This window comes from Fukomys damarensis, unplaced genomic scaffold, assembly GCF_012274545.1.
Source record: "Fukomys damarensis isolate Sample0158 unplaced genomic scaffold, DMR_v1.0_HiC HiC_scaffold_20, whole genome shotgun sequence".
Lineage (NCBI taxonomy): Eukaryota > Metazoa > Chordata > Mammalia > Rodentia > Bathyergidae > Fukomys > Fukomys damarensis.
In genome coordinates this window covers 17515017-17527180 of record NW_022900932.1, presented here as the reverse complement: position 1 = coordinate 17527180, position 12164 = coordinate 17515017, and the positions used below count along the sequence as shown (strand labels likewise).

The 12164-nt window shown below is 43.8% G+C and overlaps 2 protein-coding genes across 2 annotated transcripts in view; both read left to right on the top strand.

Moving 5' to 3' along the window:
• Positions 1-3345, top strand: part of Fut11 (fucosyltransferase 11) — a 4141-nt gene extending 796 nt beyond the window's left edge. Inside the window, 2 exon segments of the mRNA XM_033766525.1 lie at positions 10-742; positions 3107-3345. Of these exon segments, the coding sequence (XP_033622416.1) occupies positions 10-742; positions 3107-3254 (881 nt within the window). The 3' untranslated portion in view covers positions 3255-3345.
• Positions 3346-7980: 4635 nt separating this feature from the next.
• Positions 7981-9803, top strand: Chchd1 (coiled-coil-helix-coiled-coil-helix domain containing 1). The gene is made up of 3 exons (XM_010607094.3): positions 7981-8122; positions 8246-8364; positions 9297-9803. The coding sequence occupies exons 1-3, from the start codon at positions 7999-8001 to the stop codon at positions 9408-9410; spliced, it is 357 nt and encodes a 118-aa protein (XP_010605396.1). The 5' UTR covers positions 7981-7998; the 3' UTR covers positions 9411-9803.
• Positions 9804-12164: the final 2361 nt, after the last annotated feature.

Here is a 12164-nt window from a genome sequence, read left to right as displayed (position 1 = left end):
CGCTACGTGCGCGAGCTCATGCGCTACATCCGGGTGCGTGGGGGCTGGCGGCTGGGTGGGGGAGCCGGGGAATGTGCGGCCGCGGCCCTCCTGACCGCCGCCCTTACTCCACCTAGGTGGACTCCTACGGGAAGTGCCTACAGAACAAAGCGCTGCCAACGGCGAGGTTGCAAGACACATCCACAGCCACCACCGAGGATCCGGAGCTCTTGGCCTTCTTGTCCCGCTATAAGTTCCACTTGGCCCTCGAAAATGCCATCTGCAACGACTACATGACCGAAAAACTGTGGCGCCCCATGCACCTGGGTGCTGTGCCCGTATACCGTGGATCCCCCTGCGTGAGGGACTGGATGCCCAACAATCATTCCATCATCCTTATCGACGACTTTGAGTCCCCTCAGAAACTGGCAGAGTTTCTTGACTTTCTGGACAAGAATGATGACGAGTATATGAAATACCTGGCATACAAGCAGCCCGGAGGCATCACCAACCAGTTCCTCCTGGATAGCCTGAAGAAGCGGGAGTGGGGAGTGAACGACCCTCTACTTCCGAACTACCTTAACGGCTTCGAATGTTTCGTCTGTGATCATGAACTGGCTCGGCTAGAAGCTCAGAAGGCCCATGCTGCTTCTCTTGGGGACATCCCTGTCCCTGAACCTCACATTGCCCAGCCCTCACACATGGACTGCCCGGTGCCCACACCTGGCTTTGGCAACGTGGCAGAGATCCCGGAGAATGACAGGTAAGAGATGCTGGCATGGGCCCGAGCAGCTGTCAGATCAAATTACTCATTTGTTTACTGTGAGCCAGGATCTAGCTCTAGGTAACCTATTGAGGGGAGCAGGAAGAAATTGACATTCACTCACTCTGCCTGCAAGATGTGGAGTAGTTGATGAGGTAAGGTAACTGAAAACCTTGTGTGGACAGTGTTTGCAATAGTGATGAAAAAAAGGCTTGAACCAGAGCAGAGGGCCTGTGCACGGAGGTGAGGAGGAGGAGAGAAAGTTGGGCAGGTGAATCGGGGCAAGGCATAGTCCGAATGCCAGGCTCAGAATTTTGGAGTGTCCTTAAAAAATAGACCTCATTGGCTTAGGAGTTGACCTGGGTGCAATCCCTAGCAGCACTCAAACCAAATTTAAAAAAAAACAAACAAAAAAACTTTATAAAAATACTCATCTCGCTGGGGATTTAGCTCAGTGGTTTCACCACCTCTCTTGCCACCTGCCTTGCAAGCACAAGGGCTGGAGTTTGATCCCTGGTACCAAAAAATAAAAATACTCATCTCATCGTACTCTGGGAATGTCGTTCAGTGGTAGAGGTGCTTGCCTAGTGTTCCAGAAGCCCTGAGTTCCATCTTTAACACACAAAAAAATAAATAAAAGTGTATACCTTTGTATCTCCACCCCCACTATGCAGAAGGTGCTCAAGAGGCTGAGGTTGTTTTTTGTTGTTGTTTTGAGACGGTCTCAGTGTGTAGTTCAGACTGGCTTTGAACTCACTATGTAGCTCAGGCTGGTCTGGAGCTTACAGTGATCCTCCTGCCTCAGCCTCCTGGAGTGCTAGCCTGCCTTAGGCTTCCTTTCAAGGCAGATATGGTAGAGCACACCTATAATCCCAGTTTGCTTGGGGGCTAAAGTAGGAGGATTGCAAATTTGAGCCCAGACTGGGCAATTTAATGAGACCCTAGTTCCCAGGATACACAGAGACACATAGACCACACACACACACACACACACACACACACACACACACGAAACCTACCTTGATTTGGATAAGTTATGTTCACCATAGACAGAAGGAATGTTTTTAAAAGACTAATAATTAACAATGATGGACAATGTGGTTGTAAAGGAGGTAAGCTACTGTAGTATGTAGCACAAAGTGGCACAGATGTTGAAGTCCATATGGTAAGTGGAGTGGGAAAATACTGAAGCCACTTGCATGCAGCAAGCCACACCTGTTGAGGGAGAGGTGATTAAACAGGAGAAAAAGAGGCTTCTATTGTGGTTTGCAGAGGCCCACCCATTTGGACAGTGGATGGCAGCAGAGGGCTGCTTATATACAGTATGCTGCTAGCAGTTTGGTCCTACTGGCGAAGTAATTTGTATACAGTTTACGTTGCATATAATATTAAGATTTACAAAAAAAAATTGATCTGGTAATCAGGCATGGTGGTGCACCCTGTAATCCCAGCAGTTGGGAGGCTGAGGAAGGAGGATCACAGTGAGTTCGAGTCCAGCCTGGGCTACATAGTTCAGGGCCAGCCTGAACTAGAAACTGAGACCCTGTCTCCCCTGAAAAAAAAAAAAAAAAAAAAAAAAATTTACTAGAGGAAATATATAAAATATCAAGAAAGTAATATTTAAATCTGGACATGGTGATTTAGGTCTATAATCCCAGTTACTTGGGAAGCTGAGGCAGGAGAATTGTAAATTCAGGCCCACTTAGGGCCAGGGATTTAGCTCAGTAGTACCACACCTGCCTCACAAGTTTGGGGTCCTGAGTTCAATCCCCAGTACAGGAAAAACAAAAAACAAAAAAACAAATTCAAGACCACCTGTGCAATTTAGTGGGACCCTGTCTCAAAACTTTTTTTTGGTACTGGGGATTGAACTCAGTACTTTGTACTTGTGAGGCAGGCATGGTGCCACTGAGCAAGTCCCCGGCCCCTCAAAACATTTTTTTAAAGTGCTAGGGATGGCCAGGCATAGTAGCCTATGTCTGGAATCCCAGGACTCAGGAGGCTAAGGTGGGAGGATCGCTGTGAGTTCAAGGCTAGCCTGGAATATGTAGTGAGACCCTGGCTCAAATAAAACAAAACACAAAACAAACTGCTGAGGGTGTAACTCACTGGTAGAGCCAGGAGACAGCAAGTCAGTTATTTTAACACTTTGCGTGGACTGTGTGGTATCTTTGTGTTTGTAGCTTACTTCCTGTTATTTGGGCTAGTACTGGATTTACTTCATGTTTTTTTCCTTTCACAGCAGATCCTTGTCCTAGCCAAATACCTTCTTTTTGCTGCTTAGGAATCTTTTTGCAACAGAGAAAGGCAGGACTCATCTCTGTGCTGTGGTTCCATGACCTACACCCCATTTTGTTATTTCAGCTGGAAGGAGATGTGGTTGCAAGATTACTGGCAAGGTCTGTACCAGGGGGAAGCCCTGACTGCCATGATCTACAACAATGAAACACAGCAGAGCAAATTTTGGGATTACCTACATGAGATCTTCATGAAAAGGAACCAAAATCTCTAATCTTTACCTTGGAAGAGTGAAGATCTTATTCCACCATGGCACATAAGAAGCATCCACTGCACAAGCCTTTAATAAACATTGTCTTATCATAGGTTGTTATATCCTCTAATATTTTATCTTAATGATGTGTAGTAAAGTCTCAGCCTGTGATGAAAGAGCTTCTCCTCCAGGAGAGGCATCCAGATCTTGGTTCAGTGGGAGACAAGAAGCCTGAAACACTCATTTGACTCAATATGCTGGCCCAGCAGAATTTTTCAGACTGCTGTCTTCTCTAGCTATTTCATCCTCTCAATTGTGAGGTAAGATGGGCTAGGTTACACCTTAAAACTTCTGTTCTGTTCTCCAAATCCTTTCCCCAGTAATCTCTTCATCAGCTTTATAAATTATGTTGGTAGAAAAGCCCAATCTCTCATGGGTTCTATTCTGGGTTTGTTTTTTTGTTTTTTGTTTAGTTTTGTTTGTTTGTGAGATAGGGTCTCGGTATGTTGCCACCTGGCCTCACACAGTCCTCCCATCTCCTCCTCTGCATTATGTTGGTTATGTGTAGGTGGGATTATAAGGTGTATACCAGCACACTGCCTCACAGGTTTGTGTTTTTTTATATTATTTTAATTGCCTTTAGGGTCAATTTTGTTATTGTTTTTGAGATAGTATCTTTTCATTTAGTTCAGGCTGGCTTGAACTCATTATGTAGCTCAGGCTGGCCTTGAACTCGAAGTGATCCTCCTGCCTCAGCCTCCCAAGTCCTAGGATTACATACATGTGCCACCACGTCCAGCTAAAGTTTTTATTTATTTTATTTTATTTTATTTTATTTTTTTGGAACCAGAGATTGAACTCGGGTCCTTGAGCTTGCCAGGCCGGCCACTGAAACGCTGAGCTAAATCCCTGGCCCTAAAGTTTTTATTTTAAATGGCTTTTTCCTTTTGGTTTTAGGCCCTTTTCCCCAATTTCAAATGAAGATACACAAATCTTGCTATCATTCTTACTGCTAATTTGCTTATTTAGGTTATATCTGGATTTCTTCTCATCTCATAAATAGGTTCAACAGCTAATATATGCCACATCAATTTAACAAAGTTCCCTATATTTTATAGATCTAAGATGGAGACTAAGGCTAGAAATTATGGCAGAAAAAATTGATGAACAAGTCGAATTTACATATATTACTGATAATCTTCCATACAACTTTATGTTACTGAGACTCTTTTTCATGGAACCCCCATGGCCCTAAATTCAAACAAGGCAAGGCAAGAGATTTAAGCCACCAAAAGTGACTGGCCAAATTACAGCCTTATTCAGACTTGGGGATGCCACCAAGCTCTTCTGTTGCTGTGGTTTAAACATGCAGTCCAATGACTGACACCATGAACTTTCTCTCAGAGGGTAATGGAACAAGAACAGATACCTTGGAGCTTAGAGCCATTCTAGTTGTAAGGTATTAATGAATTATCACTGGAGTAGTTCCATAGATTATCAATATATCTGATTGTAAGTTTATGTCTATATATGTGTCTATACACACATATATATTCACATAGAAATGGATGCATGTTAGATGCTTCAACAACTAATATGCTTACTATTGTAACATCTAAGGATATGAACAAGAAAAGCTATAGTTTAGGCTGGATTTCATTGCCTTTCGTCATTTCATTTTTGTATGTGTGTGTGTGGTGTTGGGATTAAACCCAGGGCTTATACATGCTATGTGCTCTGCCTTGAACTACATCCCTGGCCCTTCATTTTATTCTTCAATGAAAGATGTCTTTCATAATAGCATGGAAAGTTTGCTTACCCTGTTTGGTCTCTTGCAAAGAAGGACAGACCTTCAAAAGTATACTTGTGAGCCAGGTGTGGTGATGCACATCCATAATCCCAGCACTGGGAAGGTTGAGGCAAGAAGATTGCCTCAAGTTGAAGGCCAGCCTGAGCTGCCTAGTGAGATTTTTTCAAAAACAAAACAAAAACCAAAAAACACTTATGCTGGGTATGATGGCACATGCCTGTAATTCCATCTACTCTGGAAGCTGAAGCAGAAGGATAGCAACTTTGAGGCTAGCGTGGGAAACTTAGACCTTTTTTTTTTTTTTTTTTTCCTTCAGTACCAGGGATCAAACTCAGGACCTTGTGCTTGTGAGGCGGGCGCAACACTGCTGAACTAAATTCCCAGCCCTTAGACCATGTTTTTAAAAAAATATATTTTAAAAGTTTTTGGGATATAACTCAGTGGGAGAGTTCTTGCCTACCACGTGTAAAGCTTGAGTTCAATCCCCAGTACTAGGGGAAAAAAGTTAAAATTTTACATAGTTGGCACCTACAAAAGAAATCATAAGGGTCCGGGGATTTAGCTCAGTGTTACTGCTACCTGCCTCAAGAGTAGAGACCAAGTACAATCCCTGGTGCCAATAAAATAAAATAAAATAAATCATAGGACTCCAATTTCTAAGACTGCAATCTTCTTCAGTGCAGATGCCTACTGACAATGCAAAATATATATTGCACAAGTGCAAATCTAGGTTAAGACTCAGATTTCATTATGTGTAATGAAACAAGTAAGTGTTGGTTATGCAAGGTGCAGAATCATCCTTATCTCTGGTCAGTTCACATTAGTATTCCTTTAGCACTTTTATGTACAAAGTGAGCCACCTGTTTATGAATGGTTGTTGCTGGTGATGTAGGCCTGTTTTGTGCTCAGTGATTCTCATACTTTCACCTTTTTTCCTATCACCATGTATTAAAGTATTCACAAAAAAAAGACAGAGTAAATCAGGTGCTACATTTCCACCTGGGAAAGAACTAGGATTAGCCACACTTATGAATTAAAGCTTTGCTTTTCCTATGGAGAAAGCAAGCATTATGAATTTTCCCTGGTTTGGGGTCCAGACTGCTCCATCCTATATAGAAGTAGCATACTACTCACTACAACTGTAGTTACTTGTGGTAGTGGCTGGCAGGAATCTTGTTTTATTTAAACAGCTGGAGTGTGAGGGTGGAGCCAGGTTGGTGTCTTGACTGCAAGTGTTGCTATTTTATATTGAGTTTCATTTTGTATAATAAATTGCTTTTTTATGTCTTCTGCTTGGTCATTTTTTAGGGGTGGGCATGATAAAGTCAAAAACTTGTATGGGGCTGGGGATTTAGCTCAGTGATGCTGCTGCCTGCCTCACAAATACAAGGTCCTGAGTTTGATCCCTGGTACCAAACACAAAAAATAAATAAAATAGGTTGTTTAAAAAAAAAAGAAAAAGAAAACCTGTAAAAATATTTTAAACAGTTGTTCATTTAACAAGTATTTATTGGCACTGTAATAGGCACTGGGAATGTAGCAATGAACAAGATACAAGATGTTACCTTCTCTCATGGTGCTTACATTTTACTGTGGGTATGGGGGTTTGATAAAGCCATTAACAGTAAATTCAGGTAGGAGAAGTCAGGGATGGCATCTCTGATGTGAACTGAGTCTCAAGGGAAGGAAGATCAACAATGCAGGTGTCAGTGGGAAGATTCCAAAACATCCATGACAAATGACTTTTAATGCTAAATTTACACATTTAAGTAAACATTGCTACTTCAAAACAGTTGTTAACTATAAGCTTGTTCAAATTATACTTCCATTACCAGAAACAATTTTTGGAGTTCATCTGGAGATGCCTTGAGAATTCACGACACCTTGAACTGAGTGTACCTCCCCCCAACTGAACCTAGGGCCTTTGCACTGAGCTATGTGCCACCCTGCCCTGCACCACTGAGGACAGGGTCTTGGCTGGACTTGGGGCTCTGGCTGCTTTAGCCTCCCAAAGTGTTGGAATTACAGCTGGCTGGACTGAGTTTTGTAAATAACCAAAAATCACTTAAGAACTAAGCCTGGGCCAGGCGTGGTGGCACATGCCTGTAATCCCAGCACTCAGGAGGCTGAGGCAGGAGGATAGCTGTGAGTTCGAGATCAGCCTGGGCTACATAGTGAGTTCCAGGTCAGTCTCAACTACATAGTCCTGTATCAGAAAAAAAAAAACAAAAACTAAGCCTGGTGGTCGGGTGTGGTGGCGCATACCTGTAATCCCAGTGCTAACTGGGAGCTGAGGCCTTGAGTTTGAAACCAGCCTGAACACATAGCGAGACCTTGTCTCAAAAACAAAACCAAGACAGTAAAACCCCAATAACTAAGTCTGATGAACCATCACAACGTCTATAAACAGGAATGACACTACCAAGTAGCTTCAGAAGGGCAAGAGGATTAAATCACCGCGAAAGGCGTTAAACAACGTCCTACCCAATGGGATCATTACAAATGTCAGTACGTAGTCAGAAATAAGCCTAATCTTTCTTTGCGGCATGGGGACGTTTCCTAAAGTTACAATACTAAACAATAATTCTTGTAGTGTTTATTAAAACAACTTTCCCAACTTAACATCACAAAGCTCCTATTTTTTCGCTCCCATTCACTTTGCCCTTGTCTGACAATCTTCCTCTAGGCCAGGGGGCCATCAACAGAAACGCGTATCGGTTTATCGGGGCCTTTCCCTGGATGCCCCTGCCCCGTACTGCCCAAAGACTTCAGGGCTCTCACGAATGAGCGTGCAAGCTGCCCGCCGCTAAGAATCCGCGAAGGTTCGAACCCAGGTTCACCGCAACCAAGCTCAAGAACAGAGTTGTGCCGCGCGCATATCCTCTTTGACTCCGTAGGGGTCACGCAGGGTCACGCACTGCGCCGCAGTGGCTGCCGGGAGCGCGGCGCGCAATAATGGCGACTCCCAGCCTACGAGGACGCCTGCCGCGGCTTGGGAACCCGCGGAAACCTACCCTGAAGCCCAACAAACCCCTCATCCTAGCTAACCGCGTCGGGGAGCGGCGCCGGGAGAAGGGCGGTGAGTAGTAGGAACCGAGGAGGAACTGGAGCGGAAAGCGGACTGGGGAACGGATGGCTGGGAAGGAGGGCGGGAAGGAAAAGTCTCACTGTGACTGAAGGTCCCCCAGTTCTTCCCCTCCAGAGGCGACATGTATCACGGAGATGTCGTTGATGATGGCTTGCTGGAAGGAGAATGAATTCCGAGACACTGCGTGCAAAAAAGAGATCGAAGACTTCTTCGATTGTTCTTCGAGGGCAAAGGTGACAGCTTCTGGGGTGTCTTCTTGGGAAAAGAATGGGAGATACAGTTTAGTGTTCCTTCTGCCTTTTTCTAGGTGATGGGAAGGAAAGATCCCATTCACTTGCCAGCATGGGCAAAGTTACAGGTTTGTGATTGTTTAGACAGTTTTTCTGTGTAGCCCAGGCTGGCCTTGAACTTGCAGTGATCCTCCTGCCTCAATCTTCCAAGTGTTGGGATTCCAGGTGTGCACCACCATGCCCAGAAAGAAGTTACAGTTTTGAAGGTTGTGTGATCTTGACCTATTTATTTCACTTTTCTGGACGTTAGCCTTACCATATTTATAAAGTAAGGTTAAATTAATACCTACGTTATAGAATTTTCAAATGAAGTAGTGAATGGGAAAATCATTTTGACAGATTTATATTGCTGCTTAAATAGTCACCGTTTGGGACAGAACTGAAGATAGTCAAGCTATCTAAGGACAGGTTGGTTTCCAGTCTCCACTAAACTGTTGGCTGTCATAGTATAGTAGCTACAAATCATACATTTGTAGATTCTAAGTCCCTTTTGTTGAAAAGAATTGGCATCAATCTCTCAGGATTGCTTAATATCTTAGTTTGCTTTACAGCATTGTAAAAACTGTGGGCTTCATGCCTAGTGTGATAGTGCATGCTTGTAATATCAGCACTCGAGAGGCTGAGGCAGGAGGGTTGCTATGAGTTCAAGGCCAGCCTGAATTGCATAGGGAGACCCTGTCTCAAAAAAACAACAAAACAGGGCTGGGGATTTAGCTCAGTGGTGACACTGCCTGCCTCGCAAACGCAAAGTCCTGGTACTGCAAAAAAAAACAAAACAAACCAAAAAAACCCAACCAAACAAAAAAAACCCCCTAAAACTATGGGCCTAAGTCAGGACAAACTTCATATATGTACTATTTTTGTTCTGTTTTCAGGAAGCCCGAAAGATGAAATCATCCCAGGAGACCCTGGGAGAGTCTGGAACTTTATCTCCGAAGAAAATGAATAAGTTGATACAAAGGTTTCCTAATAAATCTCACCTCATCTGAAAATGGAAAAGCATATTTATGGGCCGGGGATTTAGCTCAGTGGTTCGGTGGCCTGCCTTGCAAGCGCAAGGACCCGAGTTCAATCCCTGGTACCAAAAGAAAGAAAAGCATATTTAATGATTGGACTGTCATTTCTCTTTTGGTGGAGGGTACTAGGGATCAAACTCATGACCTTGCACTTTCTAGGCAGGTGTTGCGCCACTGAATACTTGGACTGTCATTTCTGAGAACTGTGCAGAGGCATTTTAAAGACATTTGTATCATCATGCCTCTTTTGTAGGGTAAAATGAAGCAAAACACTTTTTTTTCCATTCACTGGAGCCATGGTCTGCATGGAAGTTATGCTTTATCTTGAAATAAAATTTTCTGAAGAGAGATTGGGTCTTATTGTGAATTAAGTACTCTCTCCCCATTTCCCCCAGTAACTATTTTCTTCTTATTCTATTTGGCAATGATCAAGTAGAGCTGATTATCCCAGTATTCCAGTGACTACCCCCCATCACTCCACTCCACTCTCCCAAATGGTGAAACAGACTTAACTGGTAATTGCGCCCCCACCTTTTTGTTCTGGGGATCGAACTCAGGACCTTGCACTTGTGAGGCAGGCAAGGTGCCACTTAGCCAAATCCCTTAGCTAAATCCTGGTAATTGCCTTGTGTATTAACCTATTCATTTTTCCAAGTTACCTGCAGGTTGCTGAAGGTGTTTTCTTTTATGTTCTCCTGATATTAGATATAAATTGCATAGTATTTTATATGCACTATGCCTTTTCAGGCATAATTGAGTTAACTTTTCTATGTACTTTATGGTATTAAGTGTTGGACACAGAGATCAGTGAAGTTTTTAATGTTCCAGTGGGATAATTAAGGTAAAGATAAATCTTGTGCCCCACCCCAATTGCTGTCTCTTTCCACTGCCCTCATAGCTCACGGGTAGTGCACTGTGCAACTGCCTGCTGCAAACAGGTGGGTTTTTTTGTTTTGTTTTTGGTGGTATTGGGGATTGCACATAGGACCTTCCCATCAATCCACATCCCTAGCTCTTTATTTTTTTCTATTTTGAGACAGGTTCTTGCTAAGTTGCCCAGACTAAGCTCATACTTGTGATTCTCCTGCCTGCCTCTGATTCTCCACTGAGATTATAGGTACAGTGGACCCTCAAGTTATGACCGGCCTCACATACAAACAACTTGGGCTAATTAGGTTAATGGGAAAATTCATCTACCTCTTGTTATCTATAGCATGTACCCAGGTAAATATCCAGATCTCAGCTGTATTGACTTAGTTACAAGCACCTCTAGGAACCTATCGAGTTTTAAATCAAGAGTCCACTGTGCCTCTGTACTTGGTTTAAAAGTGATCCTTTTAGGGCTGGGGATGTAGCTCAGTGGCACAGTGCTTGACTGGTAAAGCTCAAGGTCCTGAGTTTGATCCCCAGTACCCTCTCCCAAAACAAAAAAATCCAGCTTTTTAGATACTGGAAGAAGCTTAGTGTTTAGGCACTTTGGCTGTGAACTTGAATGGGGGGAAATACATCCTTAATCACGAATGAAACAACATTTCAATTAGGACTGTAGGTAACAAGCCACAGTACTACTAACAGTACCTATGAAATCACGATTTTTATTTTATTTTTTTGGTGCTGGGGATTAAGACCAGGGTCTTGTGCATGCTTTGCAGACAGTCTTATCACTGACCTATGCCCCCAGCCCTAATCATGGCAGTTGAACAGCATATTACAGTTAATTATAAATATCTCAAGATATAATTGATAGTCATCACTAGGATCAAAACTAGTAGTTACTTCACTTCCAGGTAGATTTGTTTACCACCCACCATTGGATCCAGGGCCTCATGCATGCTAGGCAAGAGCTCCTCCACTGAACTACATCCCCAGCCTAATACTGTCATTTAATGTGCAAGTAAGCATTACTATGTTACAAATTTGTTTTATTAATAATTTATTTTCAATATAGTTGGTGTCCTTTGCAGTTATTGTATTTTGTTTTGTGCATTTACAATTTTGGAGAATCATGGACTTCCGATTGGTAAAGGGTCTATTAAAGCAAAAAAAAGGGGGGGGGCTAAGAATTCTTAGATTCAAAGGCAGTACTGACAAAAAGGACCATTTCCTGAAGTCAAAGGTCTTCCAAGGTACTTAACCAGTTAAACCCTTTGAAGTCTGAGTTGCAGGCTTCAAGACTACAATTCCCAGAAGGTGATGGGCCCCACGGCCTATCCAGAGTTAGGACAATAACTCCGTCCAATGGTTCCTGTGCTGTCTATTGACAGCCTACAATTCCCGATACTCACGGTGGCTGTTTATCCCTTGAGGACATTATGGACACCGAGTTATAGCTAGAATCTTCAGTCGTTTCGTATACCTTCAGGGTGGACTTCGTCTTTTGGTGTCTGAGAGTAGGCTCGAGGAAAAACAAAAAGGCAGGAAATTCAGTCAGGAGAGAAACATGTCCCCTACACCAGCCCGTACTGGGTTCAGTTCACAAGAGCGCGAAGGCGGAAGTGGTGATGGCCGGCGCGGCCGGAAGTTCAGATCAGCTGATGGGGGAGGCGGCGCCGCAGCCGCCTAGAGGCCCCGGACGCCCAACGCTTCGTCCGGGCCCCGACTCTCGGAGACTGGTTACAATCCCCATTTGCACCTCCCTGTTGGGCAAGGCCCGGTCCCGTATCTCTCCCAGGCCCGAGATCCTCGCCCGGCACGGCCGCCCTGAGCGCCCCGGCCACCCCCAGCCCC